Source organism: Trematomus bernacchii, unplaced genomic scaffold (assembly GCF_902827165.1).
Source record: "Trematomus bernacchii unplaced genomic scaffold, fTreBer1.1, whole genome shotgun sequence".
NCBI lineage: Eukaryota > Metazoa > Chordata > Actinopteri > Perciformes > Nototheniidae > Trematomus > Trematomus bernacchii.
In genome coordinates, this window is record NW_022987727.1 from 6739694 (window position 1) to 6761385 (window position 21692).

Genomic DNA, 21692 nt, shown 5'->3' on the forward strand with positions numbered 1-21692 from the left:
TCTGATTGGCTAAAGGGGAATGTACCTGTCCCTTCTCACCGCCCCACAGTGATGTCAAAGCCAGACAAGTCAGACAGATAACCGTGACACTTTTGGAACTGAGTGTCTGCAGGGCTGATGGTCTTTTTACCGGATTTTTACAGAATGTTCAAGTACTGCAAACCGTGATAACTACAAATATTATTACACCGAAAGTATGGTAGGGATCACTGACCTAATTTAAATAAAATATAACATACATATTTTATTTGCGGATCATGATGTAAATAGTATATTTATAATTGTGCTGCATTGTCTGAGTTGCCGTGGTAGTGCCCCTAATAAATGCATGATGCCTCGGAAGATTTACAAGAAGAGATCATCTTGGTCTGCGGCAAAGAACATAAAGTTCTCACCAGCCTTTATACACCCTGTCAATGTCGATATCTGTATACTGTAACACAGAACTACATAATTCCCTGCTTCATACAACAGGGAATTTCTGGAAATAATCAGTAGGCTATTAAAGACGACATTTTGTACTATTTTGTAAGAGATTAGCCACAATCATCAGTTGACAGTATTGAATAAAGGTCATTTCGGGACACCTGAACAACGATGCCACGATGAACAATAACCAAAATATTCTTTCATCATTTATTAACCAAGCCATGTGTCTTTTATATCATTTACAGGGAGGTAATTTCAAATGTTTTCCGACCTGCTGCACATGTTTATCTTTGATGATTACATCATGTATTACATTTTAAAGGTTCACACAAGCTGAAAGCCTGATGTTATAATATATGATTGGTTACTTTCTCATTGCCTTGCGCAATAAACTGGTGAAATGCGGACATTATACCTACTCCATTTTCAGTAGCGCAGAACAGACGGATCCAGGCTGAAGAGAGACAACCCCCCCCCCCCCCCCCCCCCCCCCCCCCGCCCAACCAACCAACCCATTGTCATGTTAATGCTCCACTGGCACTGTGTTTGAGCACTGGCTGATGTGTGAAGAGCTCGATGTTAATGGCTAAACCCAGTTCTCCCACACAAAGATGGGCTTTAGCATTGACCCCAGAGAGCCTCCCCACCAAGACAGCCCCCCCCCACACTCTCCAAAAAAAAAACTTCCTGCCTAAGAACAGAGTATCCATCTGAAAGGATTCTTTTGTGCCTTGGGAACGAAGTCCAAGGCAGAAGAGGGAGAGCGTGGATGGGGGAGGGGGTCTGGTGGCTTGTATTTGTATGGATGGCTGGGATGAGAAGAGGAGGTAGCCATAGGTTCAGCAGAGGATTGCTTGGCACAGGAGTGTGTGCCTTGGAGGACCCTCGTGCCTTTGACTGTATAGTGTTTCCCTTCTTTGCTTCCTGGCAATAAAGCTGAGATTAATTATTACCAATTCAGAGTCCAAGTATTCATATATGATCATTTTGATCTATTAGCAAGCCCAACACTAAAGAGAAAAACATGTCGAGGGGACCATAAGCATATAAACCTACCAAAAACAATGCATATCACACTGGGTATAGCATAACATAATTAAATGACATTTTGAATTTCAAAACATGGACAAGGACTAGGTTTTGCAATACACATTTAATAATATGAGGGATTTCTCATCTAAAATCAAAGGGCCTGAAACTAATAATAATGCTAAGCTTTTTCTTAATTGGTCTCCTTTCCTATTATATTGCACACATGCATAGTTTGACTTGGGGTTAAGAGAACTAAAAAAAAACACTCTTGATTATCATGCCTTTTACAGATGTAAACAGCATATTTTCAAACAAACAAGATGGTTTATAAAAATGTAAAACAATTTATTGATCATAAATGATACACCGTGAGACTGAGATAAGAATTTGAATGTTTCACATCTGGGGCAAGTATTCCTTTAGGCTTCAGTCACATTTTCTTATCTGTCTTTTGATAACAAGATGCAAAGATTGTCTCTGTTTGGACTGGGAAAAACAGTGTTGAACATAAAGTTTAGCAAAATAAATGTCAAACCCTTATGTTAAGCAAGTCTTAACCTGGAATCATGTGTATTAAAAAAGAAATGCCATTATAAATGTACTGCTGAAATCCTGTTCTTCAACATGCATTATGGGAGAAGGCCGAGGCACAGAAAGCCTGTATGGTTTGATGTTAGCTGAGGACAATCCAGTGACTATGAGACGCTCCTTCATGTGTACAGAGACTGTGTAGTTCCCGCTGGATCACATCTCTCCACACTGTCCAATGAGGATGGGCAGCTTGGGCTTGTTGTTTGGTCCTGTAGTAACATTCTGTTGGCGGGAAGAAGCACAAATAAACACTACAGTCAGCAAAAAGTCAACTGAGACATTGCACTTGGGTATTTTTTGAGTATATAAAAAATATTTTATTAGTAAATAATTGCACTTTAAAACTATCATTCTTTTTTTAACGCAGCCGTTTTTAGCTTAATGTTCTATAACATATGATGTATTGTAGGTGTCTATGATTGGGTATCACTTACAGGTTGGGTGCATGCTTTGAAATAGTTATGTCTGAAGTGAAATTGTTTTGATTGGACAGAAAATAACTAAGTAGTGTAGGCCTTTCTCATGTTACAAAGTTATTTTAAAGCACCCAGTGAGTGACACCATCATGACTCGTCTTCGTCCACTTACGATTCTAGCCATTAAAGGTGGGGTAGGTAAGTTTGAGAAACCGGCTCGAGATACACTTTTTGTTATATTCCATGGAATGCTCTTAACATCCCGATAACAATGAATATCTTAAGTGCTTTGACAAAAAATCCATAAAAAAATGTCATCTGTGGAAGCCGTAGTACTGTAAAAAGCACGACCAATCATTTTAGCCGGCCCGGCTAAAATAACTGGATGGCCTACCTGCCTGTCAGCCTTCCATCTGTGCACAAACTTATCTCGTGCCCTCATTGGTCATGTGCGCGTTCGTGTGTGTTGGAGGAGGGGCTCTGTAAGGAAGTAGCAGATTTCTTCCGGCTGTGTATTTTCAAATTCTAGCGATCTCGAGCCGGTTTCTCCAAAATGACCTACCCCACCTTTAACACTGATATATTAAAATTAAATTATTGATGTGTTTTTACCTCAATTTTTCTCATGATCAGCAAACCATCGACCACTTTGCCTAAAACAGAAAACAAAACAGTGTTACTCTGGCACATCAAGGTTGTAAATAAATATAAAATGAATATCATGGACTTACTCACCAAAAACAACATGCTTCCCATCTAGCCAGTCGCATTTAGTGCAGGTGAGGAAAAACTGACAACCATTCGTCCCTGGCCCACTGTTTGCCTGAGTAAGACACATTATTTAGATAGAATGACAGTGTTATTTATTAGTTTATATTGGTCAGCATTCATTCTAGTCAAATGAATCATTCAAATCCTATTGTCTACAGAGTTTAAGGTTAATCCACCTTGAGTAGATTAATCAAATCTTAAACAACTTGTTACTTCATAAATAGAGGATACACAAAATGTTTGCAGGAAACGCATCGTCATGATATGGATGAAGTTAAAGTAAAGAGACCCTTCCTGATTCAACAGTCATTCACTTCTAAGCACTGATCAGCATACATACCATGGAGAGAAGACCAGGCGCGCTGTGCTTCATTCGGAAGTTTTCATCTGCAAATGGACCTCTGTAGATGCTGCAGATACCAGTTCCATCACCCTTCACAAAAAAGACAAAACATGGTACATAAGATATAGCACACAGAATAGAAAGAGGAAGCCATCCAAGTTTAGAGGTGCTGTAAGTCACCACATGCCCACCAGTGGGTGGAATACTACATTTTGTCCTACTCAAGCCAAAGCTGCAGTTCATGCTAAATAGAGAGGCGAAGTCCCGCCTATCTACATCCAATGTTCACCCATGGGACCTTATTTCGGAAAAATTATGTATTGAAGTCAATGGGGAGAGAAAGATTATCTTTCGATCCCGTTTGAATTGTGCCCCGAATTACACATATGATGTTATTCAATCTTAAAAAATAATTTCCATGAAAAAAAGTCACAGTTTGTCGTAAAACTGTTGAAATATAAGACTATGAAAAATACGCAACTAGAAAGACTACAAATCCCAGAATCCCGGTCCCGCATGCTGGCTCTTACGGAACCGACTAACTCCCCTTGTGTGTATGTACAGCTCTCAACATGCCCAGACTTGTAGTGATTTTCACCTCTTTTAATACTTTTCGCCTCATTCTGAAAGAAAGAAGTGAAATGTGCCAACGTGACGGCCGTCTTGGTGTGTGGTGCGAGACGGGAGATGTAGTTCATTGAGCGGTTTCACACAAAAAAAAGTGTTACTTCAGTTTTACGACACATTTGTATTTTTTTTACTTGCAAAATTATCAACACTACTGTCTTGCCAAAAAAGGGATTGACTACCCTCACTATCACCACAATGAAACACATGTCTTCCGAGTCACTTGCTTCAGAAGCGAGGCAAGAATCCTTCCTAGCCTCGGAAAATGAAGAATTGTGGAACAGGCCAACAGGTGTGCAGGTGTACATATGCGAGGCCCCGCCTTAAATGGAGCGCGATTTCCGCCAAAGATTTGGAAATTGGTCCGTGCGCAAAGCATTGTGGGGATTTAAAGACCGCAGAGTCTACACCATGGATGTATAATAAGAACTGGATACAGCGTGGGAGGCGGGGCGTCGTTCATTCCGATGAGAGTTGCTCATTGGCGCATGAAGACAAAATGGCCCAACTTTTGAGAGAGTGAAACGTCACGAAAGTATTCATATAATCATATAATCCGTTCTTATTGAGCATCCATGGGTAAAGGTAAAACTGATGTAGAACTCAACACGTCACATGAACCTGCCGGGCGGCGCGGTCCCGTGGGTTGGATCCGCGTTCATAATGCAGAGGAAAATAACTCTCAGAATAACGTTATTAGCACATTTTACAACTTGAGGACCGAATGTTTTTAATAAGGGCTATACAAATGTTCATACTGGGTAGTTTATTTAGTTTAAAAAAAATTATCCAACGATTTACAGATGTCTCTTTACCAATTTCTTTGGTCAATAGCCGCTTTCAAGTACTTTGCTGTACTTAGTGCCTGGCACTTAGTACCCCCAGGGCACTAAGTACAGATCGCGTTCACACCGGAATAAGTTCCCTGAGGGAAGATTAGGCAAATGAAGCCGCTGACGTCACTTCTTCTTCTTCTGCTTTGGGTTTACTGGCAGGCCGCAAACCACTTCACGGCGTATACTGCCACCCGAAGTCCCCGGCCGGAAGTCCCCGGAGTTGGGGACTGGCTTCAGTAGAAGCTGCTGGGAGTCCCAGCAGCTTCTACTGAAGCCTTCCGAGTAAATCGCCAGAACGCCGACACCTCCTCATCACTCCACCACTCCCATGTTTTTTTTTGTGTTGCCATAAGTTATTCTCTCTCCGTTGGTGCGCGGGGCTAATGCTAATGCTAATAATGCTAATGCCAGCAAATACAATGGCGGCTTCACAAAACTTTTCAGAGTTTTACGGGGCGTGGTTTGCAATTCGCCCAGCCAAAAGAAATTGGTACTTTTTTCTCCCCAGGATAGTACCACCTCTCTAGCAGACACTAATGGCGCATTTCCACCGCAAGCCTCGCTCGACTTAGTACGGTTTTGTTAGGCCTAGCTCACTTTAATGCTGCGCTTCCATTACAGTTTAGTAGCTGGGGCAGTAACTATAGTAACGCAGTGTAGGCGGAGCCGTGACGTCATCTTCAATGAGCACCCCAGAAAAACAACATCAGCCGTTAGCTGTTAGCACTCAAGCTCACAGCTCCTCATATCTGTTCAGAAACTAGACAAAAGTTAAACAAGTACAAACCACAGACTGCCTGTGTCATGGCGAGTACAGTCGCTGGTTTATTTATGTCTGTATAGGCCGTTGTTGTGAGTGTGGACGGTCGGAGCATATATTGCGTTAGCTTAGCCATTTAGACAACGCGCATTTTAAAAGGTTTTTCGCCTGCCGTCTGTCTGCAGACTTGTCAAAGCATTAATTCATGGTTTTTACTAACCGGTATCAGTATGTTGTTACTTCGGCATCATTTTGAAACGTGTATTACAATTAAATCACGGTCAAATATGTTCATCTTGTTGCAGTTGTAGCTCCCTTGCCAGCGATTCTCTCTCTAGTTTAGCAAACTCAGCCCGACTCAGCCCTGTTTGTTGGCCCCGATAGAACCACGATTTTGTCGGGCCAGAAAAAAGGTGAAAAAGTAGCCCCGGGCCAGAACTAGGCATAGTGGAAACGCAACCAAAAACGGGCCTGGCACGACACGGCACGCTTAAACCGCGCCATGGTGGAAATGCGCCATTAAAATGGGGGTAAAAGTTCCCGGCACTAAGTACTCTTTTTGGTGTGAACGCAAAATAAGAGGTAGCAACTGATACGGAAGTGTAGTACAGCCGTTGGGCCACAACGAATATTTTCCTCAGAGTCCGGCGCACTTCCTGGGGGCTTGGTCTACACATGTGTAGCCTCGAAATAGCTCGCTACGAAGTACGCCGGCCTCGATAGAATTCCAAGTATGCTGGACATTGGAACAGTCCTTTGGCGGCACTCGATGACGTAGTATGCTTGAAATAGTGGCTCTGGAGCAGCCTTCCTCGACATTGAGAAACACCCCTGGTCCTTTCATCAGACGGGAAGCGAAAGAACGAGCAAGACCCATTGCTGGTATGATTACAACCTGGTACTAAGCACACAGGCATCTTGTTAAAGTTATCTTATCTTAGCTATCTCTTATATTTAGTGGAGGAAAACAATTATGACATCAGTTATGACATCACTTACACGACTCTGGGATTTGTAGTCTTTCTAGTTGCGTATTTTTCATAGTCTTATATTTCAACAGTTTTACGACAAACTGTGACTGTTTTGACATGGAAATGATTTTTTAAGATTGACAAACATCATACGTGTAATTCATGGCACAATTCAAACGGGATCGAAAGATACGTTTTCTCTCCCCATTGACTTCAATACATTATTTTTCCGAAATAAGGTCCCATGGGTCGGAAGTAGATGGGCGTGACTTCGCCTCTCTATAGAAGTTGGTTTCAATTTAAAGAATCCTGCTAGTTCACCAGCAGTTAAAATATGTTGTCTTTATGCTTACAGGTCCATTTGACATTGTTTCACAGCAATAACCCTATCAAAGGTTACTGTCAATCTCCATACTAGTACTCCATTTAAATGTATGCTTTTTTAAATCCATTTAGGTAAAGTTTAGCACTCACAGTAAGTAGAATTTTATTGGGTTTATTTCTGCTGATAAAAAGTTCAATGAAAAGGTTATAGTCAAGATTCTGAGAACACTATTTTCATCATAAGAAAATGTATTTATATGGTGCAAGACAAATGTGCAAAGGTTCACTTTAGCCTCAATCAAGCCATAAATGCAAATAGGATAAAGCATGAATAATTATTAGCTGTCATCCTAAAAGTGCAACAAGAGCAGGGCAGAAGGGAACTGCATATACTTACATTTACAAAGTCCCCTCCTTGAATCATGAAGTCTTTGATCACCCTGCCAATGAGCAATGCAAACAGATCAGTACAGTCACATTTGCTGGGGTAAGAGCTGTTTACAAAAAATGTATATACAGTTCCTGTAAGAAGAGCTGACATTATCTTTCTGTTAATGTGTCAAAAAAGACTATACTTCCTATAAAATAAAAGAAGTGGGTGAACAGGTTTTATTGACACTGCAGTTTCCATAAAACACTGCACGTTAAACACACTGAGTGTTGTTCATATATTTCATTTTAATGTATAGTATTCTGGACAACAATGAGGATGGGCAGCTTGGGCTTGTTTTTGGGTCCCATAGTAACATTCTGTTGCCAGGAAAAATGCCCAAATAATCACGTAAACAATGCACTAAATAAATGGAAAATAATACCCTTGAGGATTGTAGGTTAATATGATTGTGGGCACTTTGATGCTACCACTGCTGTCATAGTATGTAAAAGCAAATGTTACTTTCCAATCCTGGATTTAAGTCTAGAATTAATTTAACTAGAATCATTTTCAAACTTCAAATGGCTCATCTAAGAGCTATTATTTAATTAGTTGTCCAGAACCATTCATGTGCATGTTGTATAAATATAAGTATACAGACAAACAGGGACAAACTACAGCGGATACCAAGCAGGCTGATCCAGTAGAAAACCAGGTTAAATAATAACTCTAAAATCATTGTGAAAGTGGAAGAATAATGTGTGCTTTAAAATCAATGTGTACCTGTGGAAGAGGCAACCTTTGAAACCAATAGGGATTCCATCCTTCCTGCGGGACAGAAGTTTCAAAACAAAATGAGGTTGTCAGTAAAGACAATCATGCTGTTTTCTGCTACAAAATATCAACTCACACAGGGCAGTTCTGTCCATGTTTGTGACAATCACTAAACATTGTTAACATTTCGCCTGCTCAGGGGTGCATATAAAGTCTCTTAAGTTGAATTATTAGTGTGTATGGAGAGCCTATCTTCTTTGTACATGGGAACACCATGAAAACAATGTTGGTTGCATAAATAGCACCTGGTCCTGTTAATTAGTCTAATATATTCCTCCCGCACCAAATATTGCAGGTTAAAAGCTTCTTTTGAAAACAGAGTTGTTCTTTTAAAATAAATCCTAATAATTTAGCAATTTTATCCTTTAATCAAACTTCCCATTATGTTGTCTAAGCCAAATTATCTCTGTTTACATGACAGTAAATAAGGAAAATATTGAGAAAAAAAACTTTTCCTTTGGCTTTGTTTAAATAAGCCAATCCATGCTTTGAAATAATAAAGACTGTACCATTCACTTTGTTGGTACACTTTGTACAGGCCTTCTTCTTTTTACTGCAGGTTGTGGCCCAAGGTGCTGTTTCGTCTGAAATCTGCACATTAGTTCTAAGCTACGTACGATATATCAGCTGAAGGATTGTGCAGAGGTCCAAGCAGAGCACACAGGTTTTCATACTGTACATGAGATGGAATTTTACAGGCGTTTTTCAGAATAAAACAACTATTCTCGACATGATTTTATTCTTTTGTATAAAATGAAGCAGAGCTTCAGGAGGTAAAATGTATCCTTTCATCTGCCGCATCCCTGCCACAGCGCTGATTTTACATCTTGGCTTTTTGTCATGCACCGGCACACGTGTAAATACCCTTTAGAAACCTGTTTGAGCATATACGAAGTATCCCTCAATCTGATCAAAAGGAAAAGTCTTCCGGGTCTACTGATCAATGATAAGGTTCCTGAAAGGTGCTCGTAAGAATTAGATTGCTTTTAAGTGCACGTTAAGACAAAGTGTGCAGGATGGTGAAGTTGGGTACCATCAAAGAATACAGCTCTTCACGGACTTACTTGAACTCTCCAGTGCAGAACTGCCTGTAAGAGAAAATGAAAGTGTAAGGAACATGTTATATAATAGTCTCATAATAGCATATTGCCATATATAATAGAAATGGTCTCATTGGTGTTAACATATGCAGTACAAATAGGGCAGAAGGGATACACTGGTATTGACGGAACATAAATAAGGATATCATGTTAGAAATACAAGATCATTTTGTTTTGGATATGTTACACCTTCTGATTGCCTTTACCCTATCCATTAGTGTTGTTTTCTTATGCTTTTGTACAGTTATTTTAACAGACTTGCTCTCCATCTCTAGACACTTATCTTTGTATTCATCTGCCAAAAAAAGAAATAAAACATACAATAAAGCAAAGTTGAATATGAATTTGAATGGAGCCATTATAATTTCCCCCCAATTTTTCTATATATTTTCAATAATATAGTACCCTAAACAAATTTGGCCACGATTTCAATTAAGTAGTGAAAATCTGATACTTTGACAGCCCTACCTGTGGTATCTCTTTTCTAAAATGTGAGAAACCAGACTATGTGAGGCAGACTTTCTCCTTACCGGAAGTTCTCTGCTGTCTTTGGAACCACATCGGCAAACAACTCAATCTTCATCCGTCCAACATCCTGAGAAAGAAAATTGAGAAAAAACTTGACATGAGCAGGTAAACACACAAAACCAAGAGCTTAACAAGGAAAACAGAAACCCCCAGTTCCCTCCTCAGGTTGACCTGCATTGTATAGGAACAGGTTGTTTCTGACCTGATGCTCCTCTCTATGAAAAAGGTGGTCTCATCTGGACTTACCAGTTACACCAACAAGACTCAACAACAGCACCTCGTATCACTTCTACTGAATAACTGGTTTGGGGTTTTTTCTCGTCCTTCTCCCTTCTCCCCCTTGCCTTAAACAACATTTCCTTCCTGAAACCATCGAGTAGATTTGGCTTAATCTCAACAAAACAAGCTATTCTGTCTCAGTTATTTGAATTCCCAATGGTCAAAGCATACGTAATAGTAAGATGTAAATGAGAAGACAATCTGAATGCATCACATGAAATCCTCTATAAGCTTAGTGTGCATGAGTTTGGCAGCGAGGGTGTCTGTCCAGCCGGGCCTCCCACAGCCCTGAGGGACCTGCAAGAGGCCGACTGTCAGCCACAGTGTCCGCGTGTCTGCATCTGCATGAGAACAAACACTGTGCTGTTTTCAATCGAGCGGTTGTCCCCATGACATCACTGCACAACTGTCCCTCCAGTCAATGCAAACCACCCACAGCCAAACAAGCTGCCATTGGATCTCCTGCCTTTTGCTTTCAGACAATACACTATGTTTTTAGTTTCTAGTCAATGGCATGAAATACAAAAGCAAAGTGTTGGTGCAGAACAAACAGAGATCTGCTGCGGTGTTCACCGATGCGTCTAACAACAGGTACGAGCTAAGAATATATATTAAGAAGAAAACATTTTGCCTATATTTTGATTAGTGTATCTTGTTCTATTTTTGCTGTGCTCGGGGGACAACACCTACTTTGGATCCCTTGAAACATAAACAAAACATGTAAGGAAGATGAGGAAAGGACTGAACTGACTTACAGGGGTTTCACCTAAAGTCCTGGTCAGGAGTACAAACTCCAGGAACACGAAGACAGCCACATCTACCACACCTTTAACGCCTCTGTGGCAACTTTGTACCTGAACGTTTAGCAAACAAAGGAAGCCAAGACTCTATTACAAGCTGAAATACATTTACTTATCCCCATTTTTTATTTGACAGATAACATTATGTTAACTAGCTGCAGGTGCAAGTCGACTAATCACTTTGAAAAATCATTTTACAGGAGCCAAGTCAATAACGACATTTCAGATTATTAAAAAGTCTGATTGTTTAACTGTAGCCTCACTCTTATAGGCTGGTAGTTCTGTAACGACATTTAATAAAATTACATTTTTAGGCGACTGTTTTGAGCTATTTTGAGAGGCTATTATACTGTAAAGATAAATAATCAAATAAAATGTGAAAAGACGTACTTTTACTTACACTGCTTTAAAACTTGTACACCAAAGCTGCAAAAATGTTTCTGTACACGTAATTAAAAACAGTAGTCTGAGGCCAAGTGTAGCAATGAGACTAGACTGAGGTATTCAGTAAATGCCTGCATGTACATGTGTTTTAGTACTAAACACAAGTTTATCTAGAAAGCAACCTTAGGCCTCCATCATTTAACCTTTGTTGTATCTTCCTTCTATGCAAAATAGTGGACTTGTCTTAGTATCTGGTGCAGGGAAAGTAATCTAGTCTTGTGGTGCGGTTTCATCTAGAAGTATTGTTAGTAAAAGCTGGGTTTCCAACCTGCCAACCTGGAACAGCACATGCAAATTGACATAACAACAGGCAGACCCACCATACAGGTCGGGAGGGAAAGCAGGCTTCATTCAAGACAGATAGGGTGTGTCATCAATTTACAAAGGTAAGGTGGAGCCATAAAGCGCTGCCTGAAAAAGGAGCTGCTCCACCTGACAACCGTCTGACGTCTGATGAAAGCATGCTGACCGGTTCTCTACTGAAACTCACCAGGGGCCTCATTTATAACGCCTTGCGTAGGATTGACGTAGGAAGGTTGCTTACGTAGTACAAAGCACAAAAATAGGTACATAAATTTTCCGCCATTTTCCGATTCACAAAACGTTGCGTACCGGCGAGGGAAGTGCGTACGGCACTCCCTACGCCTGTTTCCCTTGATAAATCACAATCGACTCGTAACGCCCATATTTGCCTATACATAGTCAAAGAAACGCCCATTCATTCATTCATTTTGACTGACTGCATGAAGAAGATCGCAGGAAATTACGATAGAACAGCTAAAAAAGACATATCACACCGTGTCAGATTTTGGTTATTGTGGGGAGGTCGAGATAAATCATATTGTTTGGTGGATGCAGTTTGAACCAGAGTAGCAGCATGGAGGTCGGATCGTCACCAAAATAAATAAATAAGTGGTCCGAAAAAAGTTAATGACAAAACAAATACACATAACCTTCCTCATGCAGTGTGTTTGTCCCGGGGACAGGAGACACCCCCTTGATGAGAAACTGTAAGAAATGATGGGGGAATCCCTCCGGAGTGGAGTCATGACGACTGGATCTGAATTATTTTTGTTGTATTTGGTGGTTTGTGTTCCAGCTGTCGATCAGCAACTATATATCCATAATCCACCAGTTAAAGGAAATACAACTAATGTGTTGTGTTATATTAGCTGTACAATTTACCACATATGGTGTTCTTAGTTTCCATACCTCCTGTGTTTTACGAGCGACTTATCAAGTCTTGGCAAACGGCATAAAACACGATTAAACGTGATAGTATATAAAACCATGCTCGTATCTACAACCTATAGAAATGCAAAACGGCGTCAGTTTAGACGTAATTCTGTCCCCCTGCTTACCGCATCATTTATGAGAAAACATTTCATAACATTAACACAACATATTCGAGGTGGTTTTAAATAACATATCCGTATTTATTTATTTCTCCAAGTTATGTTTTTGTGTGCACTGAGGAGTCTCAAACTGGCGTTTGTTTAATCATTTAAAGATTGGCTTTAATCAATGTTTGAAAATGAATTCTTCATATTTGATAAATGAGAGGTAACATTTTATTTATGGTATTATTTCCACATATTTCTCTCCATTCTTCCTTCTGCCAACGGTGTCGCAGTTTCTCGTCTCTCCCGTTTGTGTGCTTAGTGCGTACGCATGGGTTAGAGTTTGCGTGGAGGACCGCACATTTTCCCGTCAAGTTAGTATTTTATAAATCGCAAACATTGCGTAGAAACTGGCGTACGCCATTTTTTGAGCGTATATCCCTTTATAAATGAGGCCCCAGAGCACAGAAGTACCAACATCTGGGGGTCACACTTTGATTATTTCAACTTGTGCCCTTAATTCTAGGTGCTTCAAATGGCAGAAATTGCTTCTCCTGTCACTGATTTTTCCATGGCTGTAAGATGTTGATTTTATAAGTGACATGACATGTTTCAGCCAGAATACAACATATTTGAGAGCCGAATAGTGCATTTAAACTGTGCGGATAAAAGTCAAAATAATTAATTTTGAAGGGAGATGTTGCAAGTAAAAGATGTTGCAAAAGTACAATTGTCAGTAAACTGTACTGACTGAGCAGTCGTGTTTGACTGGTTTCTTGTTTATCTGCTTTGGAAGAAACGGATAAAACAAATATGTCGGGACAATTATAAGTATATCTGAAGTGAAGGGTGTGATAATGATTGGGACTAATAGGTAATAGTTAACTATAGCTGGTGACAGGAGCACGCCTTTACAAATCCAATGCAATCTGTTTCCGTTCAATTTCATGAAGTACTTCATTATAAGTGATAAAATATGAGCAGCGATTAAGGAGTAAAAACACCTCTCAAAACCTAATAACATTTTGTACATCTACCTTTGTATGGAGTGTTGAGTGATACTGACAGAGCTTTCTAGCAGAGGTGAGACACCTCGCATGTGACAAAAAACATCTGCTCACATCTTATGAGAACACCTCATGGCAAAAGAGCACAGGGACTTTATCATACAGCAAAAGACACTATAATTAGTATGACTGATATTGAGATCATCACCTACTTAGTAGATTTATACAACATGATATGCTTCATGATCAGGATGCTTTTTAAATCTCCTGGCATTTACTCAGCCATTAATAAAAATATGTTTTCTAATTATTAATTGCAGACTATTATTTGTATAAGCAAAGTTCCTAACCAATATTATCTTGTCTTCTACAGCCTCGTGAAACTGAACAGCGGACCGGTGCAATAACATAGAGGCTGCCTGAGTAGGCAAAGTCTCTGGAAACTCACAAAACCTGAAAAATGCTGGCCGTACTCGCGCAACCGGGTGTGGACAACACTGGAATGTATCTTGTGCTTATGCTTATAAAGTTCGGACTAGACGCAGCAGTAATGTATTTATGCACCAGGAAGCTGTATACCTCTTTTTTAAGCATGTGCAGCCTGTCCATCTTCTTGGCTGACTTTGTCATGGTGTTCTTAGTAGCAAGCATGTTGTTTCTTGGGCCTGAAACGTGTCACGTGTCACTCTGTTTAATCTTCGCCAATGCGTCTGTGACATATGGAGTGCTGCCGCTGCCCATGATGTGCCTGGGTTTATTGGACTACGTTTTAGAAGGTACCTACCTTGGAAGGCAGAGCGCCACGTGCAAATTCATAAGGAACTCGGTTTGGTTATTGCTGATGTGGATGATTGCTATTTACCTAACCTTTGGTTCTGTTGATTCTGATCTAAAGGGAAAGAGTTTTGAGATAGAGAATAAGGCTCTAGTGTGTGAAGTAGAGGAGTCTGCGCTGATAACCTACTCTATTTTAGTGCTTTTCTCAGCTGTCATTTTTACATTGCTGCCCTTTTGGTCAAAAATTCCCCAGTGGGTGAAACAGGCACATAAGTTATCTGAAGCGAGGGACGAACCAGACAACCAGAGCAGCGACTTGTTGTTCACCTCAACCACCTACGCGGAGACAAAAAGCAGCAAGGAATATTATCTGGAGGAACCTGTCCAACCGGGCCCGCCTCTGTGGCTCACCTTCACACTGGGCTTTGCTTTATTTTGGATGCCTTATCTCATCTGTTCCGTGGCGTGTCTGATCTTGGACTTTGGAGTACCTGCTTACATCACTGTAAACCTTCTGTGGTTGGAGTGTATGAACAGTTTACTGGTGGGTCTGGTGTTCTGGATAAATAGCAAGACGCAAGGACCATACAGCAATCTCCCAGAAAATATTTGCTTGTGGCAAGTTTATTGGCAGCTAAGCAAAGGAACACAACAGCAGGAACTCCAAGTAGCTGTGTGTAACCAAATACAATTAAAGAGAACTGGGCCACCAGATAGCTCAGTGGTTAGAGCTGGCACATATGCATAAACTGCTGCCTAGAAAAAGCTGGTCTGAATTCTAAGCAAGCCGAACATTCAGGCAATGTCGACTCGATTAATGTCTAATAAAGGCCCTCTCAGGACAAACTGTAACTGCAAAAACTCGAAATGGACATGTGACTGGACTTATAAATATGTATGGACTTACAAATATGTATGTTTTCTGAAGAGTTGGGATACAATTTTTTATGAAAACTATGATGATAATTATGATAAAGTTTTGTAAATATATTGGGATTTACATAAATGTTCTATTTTATATTTTTTTCAAAGATTATATTTGATGGAAATGCTATGTTGACTTATTTATATTCACTTATTTTTCACTTTGGTCCATAATGGGTATAAATGCTTCTCAATAAATATCCTAAAACTCTTTAACTGAGCATTGATTTTCTTTCTACCTTTGTAAATAACAGATACATTTCATGTTTAGCGATTTTCTCCCGAAAATGTAGGTCCGAAATGTATTCTTGACCTTACATGTGATCGAAAGCTTCTAGACTTTGTTTTCAAGCTGCAGTTTCCAAGGTGAGGAACTTCAAACCTCCTCTCCTAATCCAGCATGGACGAAAAACCTTAAAAATGCACCGGAAGTAAAACGTCATGGTTACAAGTGATTAATTAAAAGCTACAAAACAGCTACATCAACCTTGTAAGGAGACTTCCTAATTTGTCATAATTGAAATAAATGTATTTCATACTACAAATAACTTGGAGTATATAGATGTATTAAAAGGGCCTGGAAATGTATTTGTCAGCATCTTACTATGAGCAATAAGGTCCTACATCAACACTCAGCTTTCTGTCAAAGTTACATGATTCTTCTCACTGGTTTCAGGGGAGTGGGACTACAAGTGCTACAACAAACCCGAGGAGGACGATCACTAAAAAAGTGAATATAGAGAGAAAGCTACGGACGAAGTAAAAGGTGAAAAACATTGCCTTTATAGACCTGTATAAAACTGCATAAATGGAAGAAAATAGAATATCTGTGGGTTTACATTATAGAGTCACCTGCCCAAAGCTAGTTATTCTAACAGTGTATATTAGTCTTACTCTTATATTCCTTTGTTAAATTACTTTAACAAAACCTTTCAGCAACGCCTGTTAAAAACTACTTTCATTGTGAAGTGAGACATTACATTATTTAATATCATAGCTGATAACATAGCATTACAAGTAGAAGTGTAAATGAAAAGAATATGCAACTCAATAATTATATCTTCCCAAATATCACCATTTAAAAAACGAATAAACCATTTGAAACTAAATGAACAAACGACATTTTCGAATAATTAAATACAGATTATATTGTTCACAGAGGGTCGTGTATAGTATTTGGTAATAAAAGTTGTTTTCGTGTCTCCAGAAAACTATTACGTAGTTTAAACTTCATCCACCACACTTGTTTCCAACCAGCACCACCTGCGTCCATATAGCAACCGTACTGCCTGTCTAAGACAAATATTTGAATATTTATGATGTAGGAATAGGATTAAGAATTAGAGTTCATTTCCACGCACTGAACGACATCTTGATATCAATAATGCCTTAGCAATAGCATCATATCTCAGACAGGTTCTTTTCACAGTGTTAAGCAAAGTAAATTATAGCTAAAAGTCAACACAATAAAAACAGCGAGAGAGAAATTAAGTATCTGCACATTGTTGTGTGTATCAGATATATGTAAAGAAAGGCGGTTAAAAACCTCCAACGTAGCTAACTGGCTCAAAACTATTAACCAAAACACGACACTAAGGCGAGCTAACGTGGCTTCAACGTTGGTAGCTTGGAAGTCAAATCGATGTTAGCTCATTTCTTTCTTCTACTCACCTGTCCTCCGATGGTTATGTCGAAGAAGACAATCGGGTTGCTGGCATTTGTTGTTTGGACAGACATTGTGACACTTTCCTTGCTCCTTAAGACTAAATAAAATATGTTTTTTAGCAGGACAACACGAGAATCATTTGAATGCTGAGCATATGCGCCGTTTCGATTCTACGGTGGCTCAGGAGAGACGTACTACGGCCCGCAGTTTGGGACAAAATACTGCCATCGCGAAAAGGGTATGGTAAATCCGCTTCGGTGTTGTATCATAGTAAACTAACTTTAATCATGTAGATATAGAAAAGCCAAAGGAATAACACCATTTTCATAATACGGTAATTTCCTGATTAATTGTGCAGTAACTCCTAATTTATAAAGCTTTTTGCTTCCTATAGCTTTATCAACTCCTCTTGGATCAATGTAATTATTAGTAAAGTTTAACAGCAGAATGCAGAAATGAGTACCCCTGTCCTCCAGGTTTACAGGACACAAAGAAGCTGGAAATCATACTGACTTAACATGTTTTTGAATGTGCCTTATTAGTTTTACACACGAGTTACCACTCCTTATACGTATATGGGTTTATCTTAATAACTTGTATTCGCTGCTATGTTGCCGATTGTATGTCTACATCTCTTTGGTTCAAATAATACTAAAAAAGGGGCTGTATTTGAACACATCCAACATCTCACACACAAAGGTTTCTGTTAAAGGTTTTATTTTCACAATAAAACAATCATACAATTAAACATAATGCAAAGGTGGCTCCACAAAAATAACAAATGGCAAAGGGACTACAAATATGTGTCAAAGCTGTACTAAAGCACCATGATAAAAAAAAAACATTAAGCAAAAAGGTGTTGACAGACTCTAGTTGGTCAGCAGGGAGATAAACCTAGCAAAAGCAAAACGCCTTAAAGAAAGACAGTTCTATGTAAAGTAATATGGTTTCTTGACATTCACGCCATATTCTGTGAGGGCAGGAGTCAGGTCCTCCATAGTCAGAGTGTACTTCTTATCCTATAAGTAGAGAAGAAGAAACACAAAACGTTATTACTTATCAGGAAGAACATATTATTTCGCACATCGCCCAATCAAAATAATGTATGCGTGTATTACATTTAAAGCACATGTAAAAAATAAAAGTAGCACTAACCTTTGTCTTACTCCTCGAGCTTCCTGAGGCAGTTCCCTTCATTTTACAGTATTGCAGCGCATCGTTGGCAATATCTGAGATAAACTTCTGAGAAGCAAGGGAGATCAAACGGATTCTAAAGAAATGAAAAAGAAAATCATTATTGTGCTTTTAATTGTCTATACCCAGAAACTCAAATTAGAAACTAGTAAGTCAGATGGAGGTCAGATGCATCTTCCCTTCTCGTGTCCAAAAAAATCATTGCAGCAACCATCATAAAGGTGACAATACATGGTTGACTAGGCTGAAGAGTCTGTACTTTATGCTCATATGAATGGAATATAGGTTGTGGTACTGACTCTATATCAGTTTACAGGTAAACAACAGCTTCTTGATGTCCAGGTAGGTTTAATAACAATAATAATAATACATTACATTTATAAAGCGCTTTTCCTGGTGCTCAAAGCGCTTACAAGCAAGTAAAACAAAATAACAACAAAAGTAGAAAGTGCTAAGCTAGGTGGAATAAGGGCAAGGGGTTAATTGATTAGGAGTTGAAGGCAAGAGTGAAAAGGTGAGTTTTGAGGGATTGTTTGAATGATGTGAGAGTGTTGGCGGATCTGACGTGGCTGGGGAGGGAGTTCCAGAGTGTGGGGGAGGCTGCTGCAATACAATATAATTATCATCTCAGCTTTCTTAAAATAAAAAAAGTAATACAAAAAAAAGCTTAATAGACTGATACATTGATTGCTTATATATAGTGACTCCACTTTATTTTGTGCCTGCCCTTCAACTCGAAAAACAGCACTACTACCAGTCAACTCAAGATTTGAGGTAGCATTTCTGCACAGTCATAATCACGCCACTTACATTCTTGGATCGGAAGCCTCAAAGCCAGCCCGGTTGAGGTAGTAACCTGTAACTGCATCAGGAATCTGAGGGAAAAAAGAGCAGACTTCAGTTTGTGGTCAAACTTCATATAACCCACTTTAACTGCGAAGAACATTATTACTGTATGTTGGTCATTCCGTGATGTTCAGCAAATTAACTTTATCTAGAACACTGGTACAGTCTCTGGCCACTGAAGAAACTAACTTAGCTACTGTCTAAGGAGGGGAGTGCCAGTTAAATAACATGTTTACCAAAGCTAGGAGCATATGAATTTGTCATGATTGTCAATTGAATATTGACAACTATTTTAATATTTGGATAGAGATAATGGGTTTGGTTGTGTGTTTGTGCTTATGTTTGTGTGAGTGCATCCGTCCTCAGCTCATATATCCTACTTAACACAGCGCCTTATATTGTTTCTGCTTATTTACGACTGTATGTTTAGCATTTAGTAAGCTGACTGAAACAACTTGACTTACCGTGGGAGTGTACTCCTCCAGCTGCATGAGGAAGTCTGCCAGCGGCATGGTGGGCAGGGCAGGCTTCACATCTCCATTGGTGATGCCGCCAGGAACATACACACCGTTAGAGACAGAGTCTGCTGATGGGGTCACCATGGCCGCAGAGGCTGAAGCTGTAATACAGGGATGGATTCATTAGAAATGAAAGCAACAAAATGATATACATATCGTGTGCATTTTTTAAATAATTAGATCATACGTCCAGAAAATGGTGTTTATCAGTATCACCTAAAGAAAGGTTTGGGCTAAGTCCAAACCTTGTTGGAAAAGTAGGGCTTCAAAGACTCGAAACATGACAACGCATAACTCCAAACATGACAGTGTATATATTTAGTCACAGGCAAACATCTAAAGTAGAAATAAAGTAGCCATCCTACCTTAAACTAAAATAAGTGGTGAGCGCAATAACACGGACAATAACATTGAGCTAGTAAAAGTAACATAATTACCATTACTCGTGAGCGAGGGGATGCTGCTGACGTTGGTTGTTGCATTGTCGTTTACGATACAGTTATTTGAAGTTGAAGAAGTCGTGGAGGACACTCCAGTTGTGACAGATTGATTAACGTTGTCAATATTCATATTGATGTTACCGTTAGCTACCGCGCTAACCTTGGCTAGCTAGCACAGAGAAAACGTCCTAATATAGCCAACAGCGCAACCCTGTGCTATATAGCTCTAAGATTAGACTTTTAGAAAATACTTGTTGTGAAGTTAATGTATGAGGATGACTCGGAGGATATACAAATCACAGGACTAGGTGCTAGCTAGCATCCGAAATGTTTGTAGCTACAGAGCTGCAGAAAGCTGAGCTCACGCTGGCTGCAGAGCTAATAGCGTCACGTGACCCGGATCTGACGAAGGTAGTCGAAGATTCCCGAAGACCATCTAAAGTTACATTTTAGTTTTTGGGAGGATGCTCAACGTCTCTCCTCGTTTGTTCCATTGTATGATCTCGTGATTTAGTTGGGTCAGCACTTAACTAGGTAGGCAACTGTATAGCTAAAGCTTAAAGAGAAATAGAGGTTTAGTAGCGTTAGTAAAACCTCTTGAAGAAAAACTTTGATAACTGTGATAAGTAAACCTAAAAAAGAGGTTACAAATATGTTGTCTTATACAATCAATATGATTTTTTTCATTAAAAAAACAACGAAGCCTTTTTATTTGGTGGAAAACACTATCCCCATTATATCGTTATCAGAATTTGAGTCTTTGTGCAAGTGCAACAGAGTCAAAGGTAAGACAGTGCAGGTCATATGGATTTTAAAGTTTTTTGCGGGGGTCAAGTCGGAGAGATCAGTAAGCTTTGAGTAAATAATAATAACAATAATAATAAAACCTGTAAATCGTTCAAATAAATTAAATAGAACAAGAAGAGGAAATGTGTTAATCCAATACATTTAAAGCGTCTGGCATTTTAAAATACAAGATCTAAAATACAAAATAATAATACTCTGCAGATTGTAGCTACATGTTGCATTCGGAACATTTGTTGCAACAGCCATAGGGCGACGTGTTCAATTGTTCTCTATGGTGATCCATTGAGTTAACCTGTTTGTTAAACAACGTTATTAATTACCTATTTTTAACGGAGAGCAATTATCGTATTGTAAACAAAGCAGTTTAAGAGACGTGGAGAACGTGACATGACCACGCGTTTATTGACAACCCTCGCATGACTGCTGTGACCTCAATGACCCTCATGTGAAACCGACTGGTCTTCCCACTTAAATAAAACAGCAACTCCATCTGCCTGGATCTTACAGATATCGTATGAATGTCTGCATAATACCCACTCGTGTGCGGTCAACATTTGGAATGTTTCTTTAACCTTGCAACAACTGTACGTTTCCTAAAACAAGGAAATAATTGTTTACGATATAGAGTCTATGTTTATGAGCAGCCTTGAATGCAACATAAGATCCTCGTGCACACTGCAGGGGGCGTTACGCAACTTTGTGGCTGATATGCTGT

The 21692-nt window shown here is 39.5% G+C and overlaps 3 protein-coding genes across 3 annotated transcripts; 1 reads left to right on the top strand and 2 right to left on the bottom strand.

Moving 5' to 3' along the window:
* Positions 1-1727: 1727 nt before the first annotated feature.
* On the bottom strand, positions 1728-17372 carry ppih (peptidylprolyl isomerase H (cyclophilin H)). The gene is made up of 9 exons (XM_034145393.1): positions 17178-17372; positions 9938-10002; positions 9372-9395; positions 8257-8301; positions 7498-7540; positions 3580-3672; positions 3204-3291; positions 3081-3121; positions 1728-2274 (listed from the first exon to the last, which is right to left on the bottom strand). The coding sequence occupies exons 1-9, from the start codon at positions 17241-17243 to the stop codon at positions 2206-2208; spliced, it is 534 nt and encodes a 177-aa protein (XP_034001284.1). The 5' UTR covers positions 17244-17372; the 3' UTR covers positions 1728-2205.
* On the top strand, positions 10903-15569 carry si:dkeyp-100a1.6 (probable G-protein coupled receptor 160). Its single transcript, XM_034145392.1, has 2 exons — positions 10903-10934; positions 14179-15569. Exon 2 carries the CDS (start codon positions 14266-14268, stop codon positions 15328-15330), a length of 1065 nt encoding a protein of 354 aa, XP_034001283.1. The 5' UTR covers positions 10903-10934; positions 14179-14265; the 3' UTR covers positions 15331-15569.
* Positions 17373-17872: 500 nt separating the features above from the next.
* On the bottom strand, positions 17873-20589 carry taf10 (TAF10 RNA polymerase II, TATA box binding protein (TBP)-associated factor). The gene is made up of 5 exons (XM_034145509.1): positions 20168-20589; positions 19677-19831; positions 19177-19241; positions 18328-18442; positions 17873-18191 (listed from the first exon to the last, which is right to left on the bottom strand). Exons 1-5 carry the CDS (start codon positions 20298-20300, stop codon positions 18102-18104), a joined length of 558 nt encoding a protein of 185 aa, XP_034001400.1. The 5' UTR covers positions 20301-20589; the 3' UTR covers positions 17873-18101.
* Positions 20590-21692: the final 1103 nt, after the last annotated feature.

Coding starts and splice junctions, on each gene's coding strand:
- si:dkeyp-100a1.6 (XM_034145392.1), top strand. CDS start 14,266: ATGCTGGCCGTACTCGCGCAACCGGGTGTGGACAACACTGGAATGTAT.
- ppih (XM_034145393.1), bottom strand. CDS start 17,243: ATGTCTGTCCAAACAACAAATGCCAGCAACCCGATTGTCTTCTTCGAC. Junction 10,003..17,177: donor ACATAACCATCGGAGGACAG/GTGAGTAGAAGA, acceptor TTTCTTTCTCAG/GATGTTGGACGGATGAAGAT. Junction 8,302..9,371: donor TTCTGCACTGGAGAGTTCAA/GTAAGTCCGTGA, acceptor TCTGTCCCGCAG/GAAGGATGGAATCCCTATTG.
- taf10 (XM_034145509.1), bottom strand. CDS start 20,300: ATGAATATTGACAACGTTAATCAATCTGTCACAACTGGAGTGTCCTCC. Junction 19,832..20,167: donor CCCCTCGCTCACGAGTAATG/GTAATTATGTTA, acceptor CCTGTATTACAG/CTTCAGCCTCTGCGGCCATG. Junction 19,242..19,676: donor TGGAGGAGTACACTCCCACG/GTAAGTCAAGTT, acceptor TTTTTCCCTCAG/ATTCCTGATGCAGTTACAGG.